The 13,618-nt window shown below is 39.6% G+C and overlaps 1 protein-coding gene across 2 annotated transcripts in view; it reads left to right on the plus strand.

Annotated features, from left to right (window-relative positions):
• The window catches only part of ATP6V0E1 (ATPase H+ transporting V0 subunit e1), a 37,054-nt gene that overhangs the window by 10,850 nt on the left and 12,586 nt on the right, over window positions 1-13,618 (plus strand). For both annotated transcript variants that reach the window (XM_032403727.1, XM_032403726.1), the window contains exon 3: window positions 12,092-12,221. In XM_032403727.1, the coding sequence (XP_032259618.1) occupies window positions 12,092-12,185 (94 nt within the window). In that variant the 3' untranslated portion in view covers window positions 12,186-12,221. The remainder of the gene's footprint in view (window positions 1-12,091; window positions 12,222-13,618) is intronic.

The raw sequence follows: 13,618 nt of genomic DNA on the forward strand, positions 1-13,618 counted from the left end.
TCCTTGTTGATGTTCAAATTGTCCCATCTTTGGTCAGAGGAAGCATGTGTTTTATTTGGTCTTCTGTTAGCTGGCTGTTAGTCTCTGTCTTCACCTCTAGCTTTGAAGCTCCTTCAGGAAATGTATTTTTATAGGTGGGATGTCTGTCTCTGTGTCTCCACAGATTGGTGATTTTTTTCTGTCTGCTATCTCATTTGGTGATGTCTGCTAATAAAAGGAAGTAGTGGCATCAATAATGAAAAACAGTGGGTAACTCAAATTAAATTTGTTCCTGAAATATGAGGCCCTCCTGCCTTTTAATTCTTTCAGCTTAGAACTCCCACATGATGGGGGCGCCTGGGTGGCTCAGTTGGTTCAGAGTCTAACTCTGTTTGTTTCATAAATGGTATTGATACTTTTCATCAGGGGGTATATAATGTCTCATTTTGTTAATGAGACACAGTGTTTTGGCTAAGGTCATGATCTCAGGATCATGAGATCGAGGCCGGCATCAGGCTCCATGCTCAGCAGGGAGTCTGCTTGGAATTCTCTCCCTCTCCCTCTGCCCCTCCCCTCCTCAAATGAATAAATGAATCTTTTTTTTTTTTTTTTTTAAAGGAACTCTCACAAGATGTATGAAGGGATGAGAAGGTAGTAAAATCTGCAGGCATGCACCCCAAAGGAGAAGTCAGGTTTTCACAAGAGTGAGAGAGAATTGTCTGCAAGTAGCACAGGGGAGCAAAGAAGTTACCCTATTGCCAAAGCCTGGGTTATCTGGTATAAGAATAACTTCTTGAGAGAGTCTCAGGGATTCTGGAGGCTATGGGACGTGTGAGAATAGAAGGAAGTGTGTAAGTGAGTGGTGGATCATTAAGCAAGTTACATAGAACACAGTGGAAGGGTTTGGTTTGGAAGACAGGGAAGAGTGTAAGTTGGGTCAAGTGGTGAGATGAGCAGAGCAGTCTGGGGATGGAATTGGGTCATAATAGATGGTCCTGGGAGGTTTGGGGGGAAAAATTGAGGTAAGCAAAGATACGAGACCTGTTGAACTGAGTGCTTAAAGTTCCTGTTACTGGGTGAGGATTTGGACCTGAAGGCTTTCCACAATATGTTGGCACTTAGGTTTTGGCAGTGAGGCATGACTGCTTCCAAAGGTCACAGGCACCAGAACGGTGGGTTCAAGTTTGCTTTTTTATTGTTGGTTTGTTTTCGTGGTATGGATATTCAGTTGTTGCTGCATTATTGGTTGGAAAGATTTTCCTTTCTCCGTTAAACTGCTTTGGCATCTTTGTTCAAAATGATTTGACCATATATGTATGAGTCTATTTCAGGATGACCTCTTCTGTTTGTTAATCTCTTTGTCTAGCCCTATAACAATACAACACACTCTCAAATATTTAGTTTTATATTGAAACTAAAGAAGTTGAAGTCCTCCATGTTTGTCCTTTAAGATTATTTTGCTATTCTAAAATAGCCATATAAATTTTAGAATCATCCTGTCAGTTTCTACCCCCAAAAAAGCCTGTTGATTTTAGTTGGCATTGTGTTGAATCTATAGATCAATTTGGAGAGAACTGACATTTTAACAATACTGAGTCTTCTGATCCTGAACGTGGTATACATTTCCATTCATTTAGATTTTATTTATTTCCTTCCTTCTCCTGAATTTGGGTTTAATTTGCTCTTTACTAACCTCTTACAGTGGAGACTTAAATGATTTTAAACCTTTGTTGTTTTTTAAATGTAAGCAGTTAATGCAATAAAATTCCTTCTAAGCATTGCTTTAGCCACAGCCTACAAATTTTGATGACACTGTATTTTTCATTAATTTTTAAATATTTGGTGCTTTTCTAGATTTCTTTTTTTTTTTTTTTTTTTAAAGATTTTTTATTTATTTATTTGAGAGAGAGAGAGAGCACAAGAGGGGGAAGGGTCAGAGGAAGAAGCAGACTCCCTGCTAAGCAGGGAGCCCGATGTGGGACTCGATCCCGGGACTCCAGGATCATGACCTGAGCCGAAGGCAGTCGCTTAACCAACTGAGCCACCCAGGTGCCCCTTTTCTAGATTTCTTATCAGAAGATATACTTTGTAAGATTTCAGTCTTACGTAATTGGGGCTTGTCTTGTGGCCCAGCATAATGGTTTATCATGATGATCGTTTCATGTGCACTTCAAAAGATTGTATATTTTGCAGTTGTTGAGTGTGGTGTGTTTTATAAATGTCAGGTCAAGGTAGTTAAATCTTCTATATCTTTATTGAGTTTTTTGGTTACTTTTAGTAATTACTGGAAGAAGGTGTTAAAATCATCTGCTATTGTGGATTTTTCTGTAGTTCTCTTTAATTCTTTCCATTTTTGTTTTATATGTTTTGAAGCTATGTTAAGGAGCATGCACATTCATGATTGTTATGTCTTCCCAATGAATTGACATTTTTATCATTATAAAGTATCCCTGCTTATCCTTAGTAACTCCTTGACTTGATTTTACTTTGATATTGATAATCATACCACCTTTCTTATGCTTATTATATCTGTCTTTATATTTAGAAAGTGCCTTTTTGCAGACAGCATATAGCTCAGTCTTTTTTGTCCATTCTGACTGCCTTTGCCTTTTAGTTGGATATTTCATATCCAATTAATGTAATTATTGACATAACTAGGTTTGGGTCCACTGTTTTGTTAATTGTTTTCTGTTTGTCTCATCTAGTTTTTTGTTCCTCTGTTCTTTTATGCCTTTTTTAATTTAAATTTGATTAATTAACATATAGTGTATTATTAGTTTCAGAGGTAGAGTTCAGCGATTCATCAGTCTTATATAACACCCAGTGCTCATTAACATCCTTTGTCCTCCTTTTATGCTTCATTTTACATTAATGAAATATTTTTAGTATTCTGTTTTAATTTTGCTAAGGGCTTTTTTGCTATACTTCTTAGTATTTTTCTTTTAATGTTGCTCTAGAGATTACAGTATGCATTGTTAACTTTTCATAGAGTACTTAGAGTTAATACTGAACCGCTTCAGATAAAATGTAATAACAGCTTTGCAATAATATAATTCCATTTACTTTACATCATTTATGCTATGGTTATGATATATTTCACATCTATTTATGTTGCAAAACACTGCAGTGTTGTAAGTTTTACTTTAAAGAATCATGTCTTATAAAGAAATTAAGAGAAAAAGTCTTCTATATTTGCCCACATATTTACCCTTTCTGGAGTTCCTTATTTTTGTAGATTTGAGTTTCTATCTGACATCCCCTTAGTCTGAGTTTTTATCTGATATCCCTTTAGTCTGAAGAACTTCCTGTAGTATTTGTTGTAGGACAGGTATGCTGATAACAAATTCACTCATCTTTCATTTGCCTGAAAATATCTTTTTTTTTTTCATGCTCATTTTTGAAGGATAGTTTTTCTGGATATAGAATTCTGAGTTGACGGGATTTTTTTTCCCTTTTAGATGACTTTAAAGATGCTTTTTCATTGTCTTCTGGCCTCCATTGTTTCTGCTGGAACTCAGCTGTAATCTGAATAATTGTTCCTTCTTATGCATTCTTTTTCCTTTGGATATAATCAAGATTTTCTCTTTATCTTTGGTTTTAGCAATTTGACTATGATGTGTGTAGGTGTAGTTTACTTTGAGTTTATTCTGACTGGAGTTTGCTAAGCTATATGAATCTGTAAGTTAATGTTTTCCATCAAATTTGAGAAAATTTCAACCTATGTGTCTTCTGTTTTCTTCAGCTGTATTCTTTTTCTCCTGAGACTCCAGTTGCACCTATGTTTGACTGATTTTTTTTTTCCAATATTTTTTTCTTGTATTTCTTCAGATTAGTTTCTGTTGATCTGTCTCTAGGTTCACTGTTTCTTCTGCTATCTCCAATCTGTTGGTAAGCCCATCCAAAGAGTTTTACTTCATATATTATACTTTTTAGTTCTAGAATCTTCATTTGGTTCTTTTTTGTAGTTTTAATTTATGTTCTGACATTTCCAATCTGTTCATTCTTTGTAGCTAGTTTTTCTTTTAGGCTTTAAACATACTTATAATAGCTGCTATAGAATCATTATCTTTTAATGACAACATCTGTATTATTTTTGGAATGGTGTGGAATTCTGTTGATTCCTTTGTTCTTGATTATTGATTACGTTTCTTTTTTTTTTGGCATGACTATTATTTACTAAATACTGGATATTCTAGATGACAGAGACTCTGGATTCTACTTTGTTCCTCTGAGAAAGGTTAAATTTTGTTGTAACAGTCAAATTATTAATTGATCACCTTAAACTTGTGGAGAGTCGGTTTTATACTTTGTTGGGGCAGATCTATGTCAGTTTTACCCTTAGATTAGAATGAATTTTCCATTAAAGTGTGCCCCTTCTGGTTCTGGGATTTCAGTGGAAAATCTGAGGTGTTTACCAAGTCCTTCTAACTTCAGACTCTGAATACTCTTTCTTCTGGTGATAGGCAGCAGCTAAAATTTCCCCTTCATCCTTTCAGACTTCCAAGTGTTTTTCACAGTCCTTGGCATTTTCCTAGAGCATGCACAGTTCAGGGATCAGCCAAGGGTTAAGGGAAATTTATACACAGACTTTGGGGCTCCCCTTTGTGGCACCCTCCTTTTTGAGATTTCCCTTTTTTATTTCTAGCTGTTCTAGCAGCTCTGAGCATCATCTTTTGATACCCAAGCCAATAAGACTGCAGCTTTTTGCTTGAGTTTCAATTATCTTGCCCCACACGTGGACTGGACAGTGTTTTCAGGAGAAATGCTATATAAAGGTACTGGTGTGGCTTCTGTCTTTCCTTCCTTCCTTCCTCCCTCCCTCCCTCCCTCCCTTCCTTCCTTCCTTCCTTCCCTCTCTCTCTTTCTTTCTGAGAGTGCACGAGTGCATGCACAAGCAGTGGGGCAGGGGAGAGGGGGAGAGAGAATCTTAAGCAGGCTCCAGCAGGCTCCACACCCAGTGCGGAGCCTGACACAGGGCTCAGTATCATGACCTTGAGATCATGACCTGAGTTGAAATCAAGAGTCAGATGCTTAACCAATTGAGCCACCCAGGTGCCCTGATGTGACTTCTTTCTTTAAGAATTGAATCCCCCCTCCCCCCCCCAGTTTCCACCTGCTTTTGGACATTCTCTAGTACTATCAAATAGTTATTTTTCATATTTTGTTCAGAGTTTATAATCACTATAGGATGAGTATGATATAAGCTATTCTGCTTTACTAGAGCAGAAGTTCAGCACTTGCCTTTTTTTATTTTCAGGTATTATATTTTTCATTTCTGTAGGTGGTCTTTTTGCTGCTTTTACAGTTTTGATTTCCCTCCCTCCCTCCCTCCTTTCCCCATTTTTCCCTGTACATATTTCAAACATTTCTTGAAACATAGTAGACAGCTTATCTGTAGTCCATATCTGATCATTCCAGTATCTGAAGTCCCTGCAGTTCTGTATCAGCTCTTTGCTCTCTTTGGTCCCTCTCACTCATGGTGCCATATGCATTTATAATATTTCATTGCCATCTCTTCGTTTGCCCTATAATTCCATGCGTATGACTTTTTTTTGAGGCCTACTCTGAAAGTGGGCTTCTCCAGAAAAGATTTACATTACTTCTGCCAAGTGCCAAAGGCTATCACCAGTGTGGGATCAAATTAAGTAAAATTTTTTTGTTATGTGGTTTTTTTAAAACCATGTAGTATGAATTTGGGTTATAAACTTTCATTAAGGCTAATTTTCAGTGGCAGTGTTTTTCTACTTCCTTCTTGATGCTTATATTTGAGACAGTTGATTTTCCTATTATTCTTCTTCAGGGGTTCTGTCTGAGTTATCCATACATTGAGATATAGGCCTTTGGCACCTCAGCTTTGTGGGGATGAGATGTGAAACTTGTATTAGATTCTCTACCTTAAGTGGGCCCTGGGCTTTGTCTACTGTTTCCCATGTCCTGGGAGGTCTGAAAGTAAAAGCTCAAGTTCATCTGGTATAGTCTGTGCTCTCCAGGTGTGGAAAGCAACCTATAATCACTTTGTTTTCCTCTCTGAATACTTGCCTTCACTCAGTTTTTTTGTCTGAGAACCGCTTACTTCTATCATGGATATGTTAAAAATAGCTGGATATCTTGACTGTTTATAGTGGGAGAGAAATCTAGGTACCTGTCCCAGCATATTATCTGCTGTATGAAAAAGTATACTTTTCTTACTTTGACTTTATGCTCTTTTCCTTTATAATTTGGGAGATAAGGGGATTATTACAGACTTTGAACTGGAAGTCCTGGAAAGTATGGAGAAAAGCTGGCAAAAATAGGGCATATTCCTATGGTAGTGAAAGGGCTCTAATAGAGATAGGGTTGGGATAAGGTTAATGGAAATAGTTTGTACCTTCTCATCTGGAGCTTGGGGCCCTTTTCTAAGTTCCTGTGGCTGTGGCAGAATTCAGTTCCTTTGAACTGGTTGTTGGACTGAGGTCCCTTTTCCTTGCTGGCTATTGGTGACTGCTCTCAGCTCCTAGAAGTCACATTCTTTTCCATGTGGCCCTTGCATCTTCAAAGCTAACAATAGAGAATCTCTTTTGTATCAAATCTTTCTCATCCTGTAATAATCTGGTTCCAATTAGGAGATAGAAACCACACAGTAGTTAAACAGGGGAAGTTTAACATAATTACTGTTCACCACAACAAAAGAGTAACTGTAAGATATAAGGAAACTCTGGATAGTACTCTAGGGCTGAGGGAGAGTACCCAAGGAAGGACAGCCTTGGAAGGGAATCAGACCTGGTTGGAGAAAGTGTGGTTCAGCTCACTCGATAGCAGATAATTGCATTGGTTTGGCCAGGCTGGAGTTGGTTCGGAGTTGGTGGGCGAGCAGTAGGCCACCCTCGGGAGTTCAGGCAGGAGAGCGGGCAGTCCATGGCGTGGGTGTGATTCCCTGTGCCAGTGCGGGTGGGAGGCCTTCAGAGCACGTAGGCCATGCAAGGGCTCTAGTTTCCCCGTCAGGAGGACTGCAGAAAGGTTGTTTCCAGGCTGAGGCTACCGGATCAGAGCGTGACTGTGTTCCAGGCCTGAGTCTGCAGGCTCCTTAGAATATTCACACACCAACCACACCAACTTCCAGCCCACGCCTGCCGTGTCCCTCCAGCTCCCTCTGCTGAGAAAGCTGAACGTCATGTTCACTGTAAAGGACAGAAAGGAATTCAGTTGCTTATTACAGAGCACATATTAAAGGGTGTGTTCAGAACTGATTGGCAGTAAATGCATAAGTGATAACACACTCCTAATGTCTTTCATCAGGGAGAGTGCCATCCCTTTTAAGAGCTCACCTGATTAGGTCAGGTCCACTCGATAATTTTCCTTAAAGCCAGCAGTACAGTCTAATACAATCTAATCTTGGGAGCGACTGTCCCATCATACTCACCATCCTGGGGTTGGATAAGGTGTGTATACCAGGGGATGGGAATCTTGGGGGAATATCTTAGAATTCTGCCTACCACAGAGGGCTGGGGCGGAGAGGAGGTGGAGATGAGATGACTCATTGTTACATGAGAAACTCCTTTGTAAAGTAAATAGGTTGTATTTCATTCTGTGGCTGTCTCACAGAGAAGAAGGAATAACTAGTATTTATTGAACATCTAGTTGTCAGCTACTACACAGAGCAGTTTCATGTATTATCTGTTTAATTCTTAACATCCTGAGACAGAGGTTATTATCTTCATTTTACAAAAGGGGAAACTGAGGCTCAGTTTGTAAGGTCACTTGCCTGGAGTCACTCCACTGATATTTGGTGTAGCTGGAATTGAAATGCAATCTTGTCTAATATTCAATCTCATATTTTTTTCTGCCTCTCTATAGTAATAACAGAAGCTTTCATTTTAAAAATTCAGTTTATTTAAACTAAAACAAAAACACACAATTCACTCATTTTCCCATCCCCTACACCCCTCCTCTGGCAACCACTAATCTGTTCTCTGTTATCTGTGAGCTTGTTTTTTTTTTATATGTAAAACATATGAGAGAGATCATATAGTATTAATCTTTCTCTGACTTACTTCACTTAGCATAATGCCCTCAAAGCCCATTCATGTTGCCACAACTGTCAAGATCTCATTCTTTTTTATGGCTGAGTAATATTCCATTATATATACTATAATCTCTTTACTCATCCATCCATTTTGATAAAGGCCATATTTTTTAGTTATGTCTAATGACATTGCTGCCCTTGAAAGAATTTGTGTCGTTTGATTGGGATTAGGGGATATGACAGCGGTCATCTCAGTGGAGATAAGGCAAGTTGCTCTCCTGCATCTCTGCCCTTTCTTCAGGAGCCCACTGATAGAGGTCATTCCTATCCTGGCCCTCTCTGGAGGGAGAGTGGATCAGAAGAGAAGTCCTAGCCGGACTTAACCCATTCCAGCAGGGAAGCCAAGCGGTTACCCACTGGATCTGTGCATCACCAAGAAGTAACCATTCCTTTTTTCCCTGTTCTCATATCTGAGTGTGGAACAAAAAAACAAAGCAAGATTTGAAAGATCTGGATATAGCCTTTGTGCTTGGAGAATTCCAATAACCAAGAGCTGAGCTCATGATTAAGTGGGCAAGGAGTGTTTGTAGAATGAACGCTCCCATGCATATGTTATTTTAAAGCACACTCTGCTGTTAACCTTGCCTTGTGTCTCACAAGCTCATGAGTCCCTCAAGGGTTGGCTCCTTAACCAGTTAATCTTTGCGTTGCTAAATGGTTGTGGAATTAATTACGAGCTCTGGGGCTGCTTGATTTGTTTTGCCCTTAATATGCTATGGAAGCAGCCTGATATAGTGGGACTCAGGAGTTCTGGGTTCGTCTTTTTTTTTTTTTAAAGATTTATTTATTTATTTATTTGACAGAGAGAGACACAGTGAGAGAGGGAACACAAGCAGGGGAGCAGCAGGCAGAGGGAGAAGCAGGATTCCCGTGGAGCAGGGAGCCCAGTGCGAGGCTCGATCCCAGGACCCTGGATCATGACCTGAGCCGAAGGCAGATGCCCAACGACTGAGCCACCCAGGCGCCTCTTCTGGGTTCCTCTTACAAGTTTATCACTGATTCACTGTGGGGTATTAAGCTCTCTAGCACTTAGTTTCTTCCTCATTAAAATGAGGAACATGGACTTGACCTCTGGTCCATTCCAGCCCTGCAGTTCTCTGAAATACGTTACCACACCGTAGCTGCCTCAGTAGTTCGAATAATTTCAGATGGTTGGTTATTAGGCTGGCCTTCAGGTTATGGAGACATGTGGAACAGTTTGGGCAAGTGTGAAGGGTACACTTAGTTCTCTTTTCTTGGACACATGAAGTAATAGATTCATTGGAATATGATCTCTTCCTCCACCCACTTCCATCAATTCAGAGTAGATTTTTTTCTCCTTCCAGTTTTCCACCGTGTTTATCAGCTTTAAAGGGAAATTTTAAGTCAGGCGGTAGTCAGAAGGGCAGGCACAGAGCTCAGCTGGTTAGAGGGGAAAAATTCCTCCATGAAATTTCAAGTGAACTGACCTGGGCTTTTTCCCAAGGAATTTTCTTGAACTGTAGTTTGTTGGTTTGGTTTGGTTTGTTTTTAAGTGAGATGTTTTGCTTGATTGGAAACATTAAGAGTAGTATGTAAAATTAAGTTTTAGAAGGTTTATGGATCCTGATCTGAACAAACAAAGTGGACTTTGTTCTTGATTTAGGATATTTTTTTCTTTACCTCAGGTAACAAAGGCTTATGATGGACTTCATCAACAATCAGCAGATGGATTCTTTGTTTCCTTAACTCCCAGACAGATCAGGTTTATTAAATGGATGCCTTCTGAAATGTTGTCCATTAAAAAATATTTCAGAAGATAACTTTTGTAGGGGGAACGTTAGTCTAATCTGATTTCTGGTTCAGAAGCTACTACCACCTACTTAGTATTATGACCACAGGCAAACCATTTAACCTCTCTCTGCCTCGGTTTCCTTAACTGTATTGTGGGAGAATTAAAAATTATATGTGAAGTATAGCATCTGTATTTTTTAAAGCTCCCTGAGTGATTATAATGTGCAGCCAGGATTGAGAAGCACTGCTGTACATCATACAAAGTGCTGGGAGATGGTGCTTTTATTTCATTCTGTACATTTTTTGATGAAAAAAAAAAAGATCAGTTTAGGTTCTAGCATATTTTTTATCTAGTACTTCTAAGCATTGGCCAGTTATTTCAGTCTCTTACGAAAGGACGAACGACTGTTTTTACAGTCAGCCTCTATTGCCTGCTGGGATTGGGGAAGTCCTGGGTCTGTGTGGAATTTTCCATGACTCTTCGCTGCGCACCATTAGCGCTCACTGCAGTCACAGAGCTTTTCAGTGTGTCTGCCTGTGCTGTCCTCTTTCTTTGTTTCACAGTGACAGATAGATGTGACCTCAACTACAAGTCTTGGTATTTTGTTTGTGTTTAATATTCTTGTTCTAAGGACAGATCAGAGCATCTCATCCGAATTAGCTTTTTGTTTATAAAGTGAGTCAGCCTAGGGTATCTGTTTTGGCCTGATTTCCTCAGGTATCGTGTTTCCTGTCACAAAACCACCTTCTGTGGGGTGGGGCGGGAGGGCGGGTTCGTTTGTTTCTGTAGGTGTGAGCTTTGGGGCTTCGGGTGCAGTGCTGGCAGATTCTTCAGCAGTCCGGTCATTGGTGATCAGAATTGGCTTTTTGATCCTTTGACTGGAAGAGTTCTAAAAATGACAGCAACCGAAGAAAAGAGATGTAACCGGGTAACAGCTTGGTTGGGTTTGGCTGGTTCCCCTCTTATAGGGGAATTTAAAGTGCTAAAATTTTAGAAGGAGACTCCTGTAGTAATATCTCTCCTTTTCCTTGGAAAGCAGTTCCCTCTATTACGTGCAGAGAAGATAGCTGCATCAGATTATATTACTAAAATCTCCTCTCCAGATCAGTCGCTGGAGGCTGGGACCTCCCTGCAAAATGAGTCTCTGATCACTTCATACGTATTACAGAGGAATGAAAGGCAGTGTGTGTTCTGCTTCATTCTGGTCTCTGCTCAAATGTTACCTCCTTGGAGAAGCCCTCCCTGACTACCTCCATCATTCTCTATTCCTCCATCCTACTTTATTTCCTTCCTGACATCATGTTACGTAAGCTTTGTGAAGATAGTGATGCTTCATTTTCTCCTTTCTTTTCCTGGGGCCTGGAACCTAGTAGGTGCTCATTAAATATTTGTTTAATAAGTAAAACATAGAATGGTTTGAATGGCCAGATATTTGTGTATTATCTTCCTTTTTGTTCTTTGCTTTGGTTTTAGCTCAGTGATTCTCAAACTTCGCTGGATATACGTTATCACTGTGTCAGACATAAAAGCACTTACTCAGAACTTTGCAAGCTGTAGAAGAAAATTTTAAAGGCAATTTTGACTGTGTACTTTTTTCACTTTTAACCTTGAGGTAGTATGTAACACCACTGTACTTCCTCCATAAATAGTCTGTATAGTACAGAGGAATGCGTTGTTGCTTAGATTCTCAAGTAAGCTGGGGGAATTAAATACCCATTTGGTTCAGCTCCGCTGGGGCCAAAAGATGTGTTACATATTTTAGTGGAGATGGTGATTAGAGAAGGGGAGCTCAAGTGTTACAGCCTAATTGAAAGATGGTGGGCTGAAATTTAACCTTGGCTCTCTCAGTAAAAATGGATGTGTGCTATCGTTTGTGGGTCTTAGCATTTAGAGAATGGATAAAGTAACACCCATTCTTCCTGAGCTTGGAAGTTGTGATGATGCTAAATTGAAATTAAGTAAAGATAATCTGAGGTAAAGATCTTATATGAATGGGGGAAATCTTGGATGCTTGGAATTAAGGTAGTGAGAGAAAAGACAACTATGGTGAAGCCTCACTGCTTTGTCACTATGTATTGAAACAAAGGCAGGGTATGCTTTTTGAAACAGGGTTTATAAGATACGCTCCCATAGCACCATGTGTTTTATGAACTTAAGTGTATGGAAGGTTTGGTCCGAGCAGAATAGATTTAAATTTTACTAAAGCATTCGTTTTCATCCTAGTTGAAAATGGTACTGTTCCAACATGAGTTCACCACTTTCTTTTGTTGCTTTTCCTCCCCCCATCATTCTTTTAGTTGGCTGATTGCAATTCTGGCCCAACTCAACCCTCTCTTTGGACCACAGTTGAAAAATGAAACCATCTGGTACCTCAAGTATCATTGGCCTTAAGGAGGAAGACCTGCTCTCCAGTGCTCCATCATTGAGGTGACTATGCCCTCGACCTTTCACATCAGTGTTGTCTGTCACACTGTCAGCTAGAGGTTGCCTTGACTTTTCCTCAGAAAACTACAGCCATTTTAACACTTGGCAAGGGCAGGCTGCTCAAAGTAAACATCTGAAGAGCAGAAATAAATTTGGAACTTAGGCCATTCACTTTACCAAAGGATTTATTCATAAGAGTCTTTTAAATTCTGCTGTTACCCAGCCATTTATTTTTTTTTATTTTTTAAAAATTTTTTAAGATTTTATTTATTTATTTATTTGACACAGAGAGAGAGTTAGCGAGAGCAGGAACACAGCAGGGGGAGAGGGAGAAGCAGGCTTCCCACTGAGCAGGGAGCCCGATGCGGGGCTTGATCCCAGGACCCTGGGATCATGACCTGAACCAAAGGCAGACGCTTAATGACTGAGCCACCCAGGCGCCCTTTACCCAGCCATTTAAATAAAGTTTGCATGCAGTCTTTCAGACACAGGAGCATGACTGTTTATACTTGATATTGTAGGATTCTTAAAGTTGCTGACCGATTTTAAATTAAGGGCATTTCTGAATGCTTTGGATAGAGAGAGACAGGTGCCCTTTGAAAACTGAAGTTAAAATTGTAGGTTTCATTTGGTTCAGAAGATCAGGGAGGTAAGGAGTGGTATAGTGGGAAGATTTATTCACTGGCCGAGAGTCAGAAAACCTGTCATTTAGTTTGTTCCTCTTTTTCCATTATTTTGATAAATGAAAGTCAGCACTCAATGCTTGCCTAGATTCTGGTTCCGCTTTTTTGGCAAGAGTGTTTTTTAGGTGGTACTGTGAACTCATATCAAGAGACACACGATGTCTGACTCTCCTGTCTTTTGTGATGCTATAATGATCAGTGGGTTCAGGTAACAGCACCCTGGTCCCTCCAGTTGCAAAGTTCTCTGCCAGCCTTTTATCTGGGGATTTTATCCATTGATGATCTTAGCCTGGAGTAAACATTTCAGTGGAAAGTGCAAAATGATGATTTTCTAGTTCCATTGTTACATCTGCATTTGATTAGATGAAATGTTTCTATAAGGATGAACTTACCCTCATTCTAGGGTTGTATAGTAACCTTGAAATATAGATCATACAGGAAAAGCAGTATACATATTTAATTCTTTTCTTTTAATTTTCAGGGTAAGATGTTAGTGCCCAAGTTACTTCCAGGGTATCCAGAGAGGTTTTTTCTTCCCTTTTGAATTTTAATCAGTTACATTTATTACCCTTTTAATGTTCAGTTGTTCTTTCTTTGGCCTACGGGAGCCTGTCTAGACTGGCTTCTGTGTCCTTTTGATATTAGTCCTTGGTAGTTTCCTTACTTACTGGCAACATCAAGATGCTCCAGACCCCTCTGTGTGTGTTTCCTGTCCCA

Source organism: Phoca vitulina, unplaced genomic scaffold, assembly GCF_004348235.1.
Source record: "Phoca vitulina isolate PV1807 unplaced genomic scaffold, GSC_HSeal_1.0 scaffold6, whole genome shotgun sequence".
Classification (NCBI taxonomy): domain Eukaryota; kingdom Metazoa; phylum Chordata; class Mammalia; order Carnivora; family Phocidae; genus Phoca; species Phoca vitulina.